The 10594-nt window shown below is 38.0% G+C and overlaps 1 protein-coding gene across 1 annotated transcript; it reads left to right on the top strand.

Moving 5' to 3' along the window:
- The first annotated feature begins 1024 nt into the window (after positions 1 to 1024).
- LOC115770323 lies at positions 1025 to 2272 on the top strand. Its single transcript, XM_030715560.1, has 4 exons — positions 1025 to 1065; positions 1152 to 1179; positions 1746 to 2063; positions 2114 to 2272. Exons 1-4 carry the CDS (start codon positions 1025 to 1027, stop codon positions 2270 to 2272), a joined length of 546 nt encoding a protein of 181 aa, XP_030571420.1.
- The last annotated feature ends 8322 nt before the right edge of the window (positions 2273 to 10594 follow it).

Raw genomic sequence — 10594 nt, 5'->3', positions numbered from 1 at the left:
TGTGACAGCGCATGGCCGCAGGATAATCAAATAATTTTTTTCTCTTTTTTTTTTTGGACATCGTCTTGCCGCCCTTCGCACAATTGCAGGCATCTTTTTTGTGGCTTCGTCCTAAAGGCTCCCGCTGCGCTGCTCTGGCTGGCTCGTTAAATTATTGTGCAACATTGCCACAAAATGCTAATTGCCGCACGATACGATCAAGGCACTGCACAGCCATCTTCATTCCCCATTTTTCACTCTCTGGCAAAAAAAACTTTTCCAAATTGCAGCTGTCAATGAATTTTCCTTGGTTTTGACAGTTTCATTTTCTGCTCCTCTCCAATTTGCTGTCCTGTTCCCCTTATCGCAATTTGTCAAACTATGCTAAGTTTTATTTGCTCCCTTCCAATATATCCAAATTTTAGTAAACCAAACGTTGATCAATCTTTTTTGTGCTGCACTACCTTATTAACAATATTCTGTCCCATTATACTGCCGCGTTGCATTCAGAAAGCTTTTCAATTTTATTCCGCCATCATAAATTTCTGCTGTAATTTTACGGCTATTAACAATGTTCACGCCATTTATGCAGCAAATAAATGTGCAATTGTTTGCTCAATTTCATTTGTATTTTTTACGCTCGAAAAGTTGTGAAAGCAATAATGAATAAGAAGTAATAATTGTTGACTTTTTAAAGTGTTTTAAAAAAGGACAATAAGTTGAGTTTGCGTTAACAAAATGTTCAAATATGAAACGTTTTTATTATATGCATATATATTTTACAATGAACGAAGAGATCCTGGAAAATATGTTTAAAAGCGAACGGAAAGATCTTAGAGGGAATATATATTTTTTGCCTGAATGGTCGAAAACAAAGTTCTTGTCTAAGAAATATGTTTATTTTTAAATATATTTATGACTATCTCTAGTATGCTTATTTTTTATTATTTGTTATGTGAATATCAATGTCTTCGCTAATATTTCTATGTGGTATCGCAAATCTACTATTTGTCAACATATATTTTATCTTCGTTACCACAACGATATGCCAGGCAAGGTTCTAAGACTAAGTTCTGAGGCACCTTGGTGTGTCCGTAACCGGGCCCAAGAAATGATTTTAAGTTCCCAATATTAGCCCTCACTCTAACATATTTGCGATGGACACTTCGTAGGGTGCGCACCCACGATCTAACCAACTGGGTAATAAACTTGAGTGAAAACGCGCCTCAATATTTGAAAGATACTAAGGAAAACTATCAAAGTCACTTACTTTTAAACATAAACATCGAAGATGGCTTATATTCGCTTATATATTATTACTAAAACTAATATTACTATATTATTACTATATAATACTATACTATGCTACAATAATAATATATATGTAGCAAATTAATTTAATTATTTGAATACCGATTTAGGTATTATTTTCTTATCTATGATCTCACTATTGTTTAGGTAAACAAGTATTTGCAAGTAAATAAAAGTGGGTGCTAAAATTTTTGTAGTGTACAGGCTAATGATTCATGACATTATAATAAAAATAGAAGATCTGTTGTGCGATTGAATTTTATTGGGTTGTCATCAAAAACGTTATGACATTCTGGCGAAACAGAACTCGTTCGGAGCGAAAATATGCCTCGTGAAGCTAGAGTTATCTTAGTTATAGTTTTAATATTCCATGCTACGCAACTAGCCGTTGGGCGTAAGGTAAATCGTATTCAGTTTAATTTGTAAGGATTTATTTTCTTTATTTTACTCACCAGGCCTTTAATTCGCTACACTTTCGCAAGGTTTTCACCAACTTTGGACGCAAATATGCCTCAAATTATGCGGCACGCATTAGTCCAGATCACATGGCAATCAACATGACATTGGATATAATTCGACCCCTAACTGTTGATCTTTGGCTGAAAGTGAGCATCGCGCAGCGTGAAACGAAAAGTAGTTATCGAACGATATTTTCATATAATATGAATCTATGCAATTTGCTTGGCAAGAGCAAGGGCATGAACATCTTCCAAAGTTGGGTGCAGAACATCTATAGGTATACAAATATGCCTCGAAGCTGTCCAATTAAAGAGGTAAGTTGAAAATTTCTTATGCTGAATTATCGCCAATTAAGTTTCGTTAGGGCAACTATTACTGGAAGAACCTGCGACCCGATAAAGACAGCATTCCCGCTTTCATAATGACCGGTTATTTTCGCATTGACTCCTTGTTTTATTTGCGGGACTGGGCCAACGATATGCTAACGAATACCTCAATGTTTGTCGACATTAAAATGAAGTAGCAATACGTTCACATTTCAGATGAAAATATATTTAATTTGGAAAAGACCGTTGGTTATAAATCTTATTTTTCTTACCCTCGTAAAGAGGATAATCATTTTGTTGGCTTTTTCAGGAGCTTGGTGATGGTGTAGGAGCAAATCAATTCACACACGAACTGAATATTTTATTTGTATACTTGGAGTAAAAATTGCAAGACTAGAGTCCAATTGGTTTAGACACTATTGCACATAAACGCATGTTGGCTGCCTAATTTGGCATATTTAAGCCCCATGAATTCTTTATAGCCTCACGGCTATCGCTTCAATCTGATCGCTAACACAATTTTTCACTTCCGATTGAGCAAATCGTTGCACGTGCACTTCGCATAAATAAATTAATGAGCCTCAACCTGGCTCTGGTTGGATTTGTTCCGCACGCGACACGCGCGCCCGTTTTTGCTGGACAAGGATATGGATAAGAATACGGAAACAGACACTAACGGGGACACGGACACGGACAGGGGTACGGGCACGGACATGGACATGGACAAAGACATGGACACGCAATTGAATGGCGGACAAGTGCAGCAGTTGTTGCCACTGCTGCTGTTGGCTGCGATTTATGCGAGTGGCAAACTAAGCGCAAAATAATTTAAACACTGACAATAACAGTTGGCCAAAGTATTTCCCTTAACAACTCGCCAAGTTTACCCGGCTCACGACTTGTGCATTCTGCACACTGCAACCGACCATCCACCCAACCGACTCGCCATGCGGCATCCTGGACCCGCACTCGACACGTTCGCACGCGCTGGCAAGTACGCAACGTTTTCAGTGGCTTATTTTCCTTTTCTGTGCTTTCACATCCCCTGCTTTCATTTTGCTATCATTGCACTTCCGCTGAAATCAAGGCAAAATCAAAGCGTAATTTCTTGTATTTGTCGCCATCGACAAATGTAGGAAGCGTCGAGCACTGCTATTGAAAAAGTCCTGATCCCATGCATTGCAGGGCTTTCGGGAACATCCTTGAGACAAATAATATTGGGTGTGGCAAACGGGGGTACTCAAGGAAATTGCCATCATTATTGTTGTCGTGCTTTGTGTTAAATAACGTTTAGCGTTTGTTTGGCGTGAAATTGATTTACAGTGCGAAACGCTTTTGCGTTGATTTCTTATGTCCTAGCTAAGTAAATGTTAACCGTACTATCAAGCAGAGGTAGTCGCTGCCCTTATACCTTTTATCCAATGAGTGGGTTAATGTTATTCGAAGGTAGCAGAAGCAGCATTCCATATACCATAAAGTTAAATGTGCTTAATCAGAAAGAGGGTCGATTTGTTCCGTTTGTTTCCCTGTGTAAATAAGAGCATTAAATTTTAAGCTTCGGTTTAAAGAGCATATCTTGGATATTGCAGTACTAGAATTTTCGCTGTTTAAATTGTCTAACTTAAACAAGTTCAGATTTTAATGCCAGATTAATCTAGAAGGAAAACCATGAACAAAAAGCCCAACCTCGTAAAAATCAGATGAGATTTGGCCGAGTTATGGGGGTGGTAAGTTTTGACCCATGTCTATATATGAATCTTGGGGCAAGATTTTGACATGAATTTCGACCAAAAAATCGGTGTTCAGATTTTAATGCCAGATTAATCTAGAAGGAAAACCATGAACAAAAAGCCAAACCTCGTAAAAATCAGATGAGATTTGGCCGAGTTATGGGGGTGGTAAGTTTTGACCCATGTCTATATATGAATCTTGGGGCAAGATTTTGATATGAATTTCGACCAAAAAATCGGTGTTCAGATTTTAATGCCAGATTAATCTAGAAGGAAAACCATGGACAAAAAGCTCAACCTCGTAAAAATCGGATGAGATTTGGCCGAGTTATGGGGCTGAGAAGTTTATAACCATGTCTAGAGACGAATCTTGGGGTAAGATTTTGACATGAATTTCGACCAAAAAATCGGTGTTCAGATTTTAATACCAGATTAATCTAGAAGGAAAACCATGGACAAAAAGTCCAACCTCGTAAAAATCGGATGAGATTTGGCCGAGTTATGGGGCTGAGAAGTTTATAACCATGTCTAGAGACGAATCTTGGGGTAAGATTTTGACATGAATTTCGACCAAAAAATCGGTGTTCAGATTTTAATGCCAGATTAATCTAGAAGGAAAACCATGGACAAAAAGTCCAACCTCGTAAAAATCGGATGAGATTTGACCGAGTTATGGGGGTGGTCATATTTGACCCATGTCTATATACGAATCTTGGGTAAGATTTGGACATGAATTTCGACTAAATACGAATCTTAGGGTAAGATTTGGACTTGAATTTCGACTAAAAAATCGGTGTCGATATTTGAATGCCACATTAATCTAGAGGGAAAACCATGAAGAAAAAGCCAAACTTCGTGAAAATAGGATGAGATTTGGCCGAGTTATGGGGGTGGTAAGTTTTGACCCATGTCTATATATGAATCTTGGGGCAAGATTTTGACATGAATTTCGACCAAAAAATCGGTGTTCAGATTTTAATGCCAGATTAATCTAGAAGGAAAACCATGGACAAAAAGCTCAGCCTCGTAAAAATCAGATGAGATTTGGCCGAGTTATGGGGCTGAGAAGTTTATAACCATGTCTAGAGACGAATCTTGGGGTAAGATTTTGACATGAATTTCGACCAAAAAATCGGTGTTCAGATTTTAATACCAGATTAATCTAGAAGGAAAACCATGGACAAAAAGTCCAACCTCGTAAAAATCGGATGAGATTTGGCCGAGTTATGGGGCTGAGAAGTTTATAACCATGTCTAGAGACGAATCTTGGGGTAAGATTTTGACATGAATTTCGACCAAAAAATCGGTGTTCAGATTTTAATGCCAGATTAACCTAGAAGGAAAACCATGAACAAAACGCCCAACCTCGTAAAAATCAGATGAGATTTGGCCGAGTTATGGGGGTGGTAAGTTTTGACCCATGTCTATATATGAATCTTGGGGCAAGATTTTGACATGAATTTCGACCAAAAAATCGGTGTTCAGATTTTAATGCCAGATTAATCTAGAAGGAAAACCATGAACAAAAAGCCCAACCTCGTAAAAATCAGATGAGATTTGGCCGAGTTATGGGGGTGGTAAGTTTTGACCCATGTCTATATATGAATCTTGGGGCAAGATTTTGACATGAATTTCGACCAAAAAATCGGTGTTCAGATTTTAATGCCAGATTAATCTAGAAGGAAAACCATGAACAAAAAGCCAAACCTCGTAAAAATCAGATGAGATTTGGCCGAGTTATGGGGGTGGTAAGTTTTGACCCATGTCTATATATGAATCTTGGGGCAAGATTTTGATATGAATTTCGACCAAAAAATCGGTGTTCAGATTTTAATGCCAGATTAATCAAGAAGGAAAACCATGGACAAAAAGCCCAACCTCGTAAAAATCGGATGAGATTTGGCCGAGTTATGGGGCTGAGAAGTTTATAACCATGTCTAGAGACGAATCTTGGGGTAAGATTTTGACATGAATTTCGACCAAAAAATCGGTGTTCAGATTTTAATACCAGATTAATCTAGAAGGAAAACCATGGACAAAAAGTCCAACCTCGTAAAAATCGGATGAGATTTGGCCGAGTTATGGGGCTGAGAAGTTTATAACCATGTCTAGAGACGAATCTTGGGGTAAGATTTTGACATGAATTTCGACAAAAAAATCGGTGTTCAGATTTTAATGCCAGATTAATCTAGAGGGAAAACCATGAAGAAAAATCCAAACTTCGTGAAAATCGGATGAGATTTGACCGAGTTATGGGGGTGGTCATATTTGACCCATGTCTATATATGAATCTTGGGGCAAGATTTTGACATGAATTTCGACCAAAAAATCGGTGTTCAGATTTTAATGCCAGATTAATCTAGAAGGAAAACCATGAACAAAAAGCCAAACCTCGTAAAAATCAGATGAGATTTGGCCGAGTTATGGGGGTGGTAAGTTTTGACCCATGTCTATATATGAATCTTGGGGCAAGATTTTGATATGAATTTCGACCAAAAAATCGGTGTTCAGATTTTAATGCCAGATTAATCAAGAAGGAAAACCATGGACAAAAAGCCCAACCTCGTAAAAATCGGATGAGATTTGGCCGAGTTATGGGGCTGAGAAGTTTATAACCATGTCTAGAGACGAATCTTGGGGTAAGATTTTGACATGAATTTCGACCAAAAAATCGGTGTTCAGATTTTAATACCAGATTAATCTAGAAGGAAAACCATGGACAAAAAGTCCAACCTCGTAAAAATCGGATGAGATTTGGCCGAGTTATGGGGCTGAGAAGTTTAGAACCATGTCTAGAGACGAATCTTGGGGTAAGATTTTGACATGAATTTCGACAAAAAAATCGGTGTTCAGATTTTAATGCCAGATTAATCTAGAGGGAAAACCATGAAGAAAAATCCAAACTTCGTGAAAATCGGATGAGATTTGACCGAGTTATGGGGGTGGTCATATTTGACCCATGTCTATATATGAATCTTGGGGCAAGATTTTGACATGAATTTCGACCAAAAAATCGGTTTTCAGATTTAAATGCCAGATTATTCTAGAGGGAAAACCATGAAGAAAAAGTCCAACCTCGTAAAAATCGGATGAGATTTGGCCGAGTTATGGGGTTGAGAAGTTTATAACCATGTCTATATATGAATCTTGGGGTAAGATTTTGACATGAATTTCGACCAAAAAATCGGTGTTCAGACTTTAATGCCAGATTAATCTAGAAGGAAAACCATGAACAAAACGCCCAACCTCGTAAAAATCGGATGAGATTTGACCGAGTTATGGGGGTGGTCATATTTGACCCATGTCTATATACGAATCTTGGGTAAGATTTGGACATGAATTTCGACCAAAAAATCGGTGTTCAGATTTAAATGCCAGATTATTCTAGAAGGAAAACCATGGACAAAAAGTCCAACCTCGTAAAAATCGGATGAGATTTGGCCGAGTTATGGCGGTGGTAAGTTTTGACCCATGTCTATATATGAATCTTGGGGCAAGATTTTGACATGAATTTCGACCAAAAAATCGGTGTTCAGATTTAAATGCCAGATTTATCTAGAAGGAAAACCATGAACAAAACGCCCAACCTCGTAAAAATCAGATGAGATTTGGCCGAGTTATGGGGGTGGTAAGTTTTGACCCATGTCTAGAGACGAATCTTGGGGTAAGATTTTGACATGAATTTCGACCAAAAAATCGGTGTTCAGATTTTAATGCCAGATTAATCTAGAGGGAAAACCATGAAGAAAAAGTCCAACCTCGTAAAAATCGGATGAGATTTGGCCGAGCTATGGGGCTGAGAAGTTTATAACCATGTCTATATATGAATCTTGGGGTAAGATTTTGACATGAATTTCGACCAAAAAATCGGTGTTCAGATTTTAATGCCAGATTAATCTAGAGGGAAAATCATGAAGAAAGAGTCCAACCTCGTAAAAATCGGATGAGATTTGGCCGAGTTATGGGGCTGAGAAGTTTATAACCATGTCTATATATGAATCTTGGGGTAAGATTTTGACATGAATTTCGACCAAAAAATCGGTGTTCAGATTTTAATGCCAGATTAATCTAGAGGGAAAACCACGGACAAAAAGTCCAACCTCGTAAAAATCGGATGAGATTTGGCCGAGTTATGGGGCTGAGAAGTTTAGAACCATGTCTAGAGACGAATCTTGGGGTAAGATTTTGACATGAATGTCGACCAAAAAATCGGTGTTCAGATTTTAATACCAGATTAATCTAGAAGGAAAACCATGAACAAAACGCCCAACCTCGTAAAAATCAGATGAGATTTGGCCGAGTTATGGGGGTGGTAAGTTTTGACCCATGTCTATATATGAATCTTGGGGCAAGATTTTGACATGAATTTCGACCAAAAAATCGGTGTTCAGATTTTAATGCCAGATTAATCTAGAAGGAAAACCATGAACAAAAAGCCAAACCTCGTAAAAATCAGATGAGATTTGGCCGAGTTATGGGGGTGGTAAGTTTTGACCCATGTCTATATATGAATCTTGGGGCAAGATTTTGATATGAATTTCGACCAAAAAATCGGTGTTCAGATTTTAATGCCAGATTAATCTAGAAGGAAAACCATGGACAAACAGCTCAACCTCGTAAAAATCGGATGAGATTTGGCCGAGTTATGGGGCTGAGAAGTTTATAACCATGTCTAGAGACGAATCTTGGGGTAAGATTTTGACATGAATTTCGACCAAAAAATCGGTGTTCAGATTTAAATGCCAGATTATTCTAGAAGGAAAACCATGGACAAAAAGTCCAACCTCGTAAAAATCGGATGAGATTTGGCCGAGTTATGGGGCTGAGAAGTTTAGAGCCATGTCTAGAGACGAATCTTGGGGTAAGATTTTGACATGAATTTCGACCAAAAAATCGGTGTTCAGATTTTAATGCCAGATTAATCTAGAGGGAAAACCATGGACAAAAAGTCCAACCTCGTAAAAATCGGATGAGATTTGGCCGAGTTATGGGGCTGAGAAGTTTATAACCATGTCTATATATGAATCTTGACATGAATTTCGACCAAAAAATCGGTGTTCAGATTTTAATGCCAGATTAATCTAGAAGGAAAACCATGAACAAAACGCCCAACCTCGTAAAAATCGGATGAGATTTGGCCGAGTTATGGGGCTGAGAAGTTTATAACCATGTCTAGAGACGAATCTTGGGGTAAGATTTTGACATGAATTTCGACCAAAAAATCGGTGTTCAGATTTTAATACCAGATTAATCTAGAAGGAAAACCATGGACAAAAAGTCCAACCTCGTAAAAATCGGATGAGATTTGGCCGAGTTATGGGGCTGAGAAGTTTATAACCATGTCTAGAGACGAATCTTGGGGTAAGATTTTGACATGAATTTCGACAAAAAAATCGGTGTTCAGATTTTAATGCCAGATTAATCTAGAGGGAAAACCATGAAGAAAAATCCAAACTTCGTGAAAATCGGATGAGATTTGACCGAGTTATGGGGGTGGTCATATTTGACCCATGTCTATATATGAATCTTGGGGCAAGATTTTGACATGAATTTCGACCAAAAAATCGGTGTTCAGATTTTAATGCCAGATTAATCTAGAAGGAAAACCATGAACAAAAAGCCAAACCTCGTAAAAATCAGATGAGATTTGGCCGAGTTATGGGGGTGGTAAGTTTTGACCCATGTCTATATATGAATCTTGGGGCAAGATTTTGATATGAATTTCGACCAAAAAATCGGTGTTCAGATTTTAATGCCAGATTAATCAAGAAGGAAAACCATGGACAAAAAGCCCAACCTCGTAAAAATCGGATGAGATTTGGCCGAGTTATGGGGCTGAGAAGTTTATAACCATGTCTAGAGACGAATCTTGGGGTAAGATTTTGACATGAATTTCGACCAAAAAATCGGTGTTCAGATTTTAATACCAGATTAATCTAGAAGGAAAACCATGGACAAAAAGTCCAACCTCGTAAAAATCGGATGAGATTTGGCCGAGTTATGGGGCTGAGAAGTTTAGAACCATGTCTAGAGACGAATCTTGGGGTAAGATTTTGACATGAATTTCGACAAAAAAATCGGTGTTCAGATTTTAATGCCAGATTAATCTAGAGGGAAAACCATGAAGAAAAATCCAAACTTCGTGAAAATCGGATGAGATTTGACCGAGTTATGGGGGTGGTCATATTTGACCCATGTCTATATATGAATCTTGGGGCAAGATTTTGACATGAATTTCGACCAAAAAATCGGTTTTCAGATTTAAATGCCAGATTATTCTAGAGGGAAAACCATGAAGAAAAAGTCCAACCTCGTAAAAATCGGATGAGATTTGGCCGAGTTATGGGGTTGAGAAGTTTATAACCATGTCTATATATGAATCTTGGGGTAAGATTTTGACATGAATTTCGACCAAAAAATCGGTGTTCAGACTTTAATGCCAGATTAATCTAGAAGGAAAACCATGAACAAAACGCCCAACCTCGTAAAAATCGGATGAGATTTGACCGAGTTATGGGGGTGGTCATATTTGACCCATGTCTATATACGAATCTTGGGTAAGATTTGGACATGAATTTCGACCAAAAAATCGGTGTTCAGATTTAAATGCCAGATTATTCTAGAAGGAAAACCATGGACAAAAAGTCCAACCTCGTAAAAATCGGATGAGATTTGGCCGAGTTATGGCGGTGGTAAGTTTTGACCCATGTCTATATATGAATCTTGGGGCAAGATTTTGACATGAATTTCGACCAAAAAATCGGTGTTCAGATTTAAATGCCAGATTTA

Source organism: Drosophila novamexicana, unplaced genomic scaffold (assembly GCF_003285875.2).
Source record: "Drosophila novamexicana strain 15010-1031.04,08,12 unplaced genomic scaffold, DnovRS2.1 tig00004555-arrow-pilon, whole genome shotgun sequence".
NCBI lineage: Eukaryota > Metazoa > Arthropoda > Insecta > Diptera > Drosophilidae > Drosophila > Drosophila novamexicana.
This window is presented reverse-complemented; position numbering and strand designations above follow the sequence as displayed.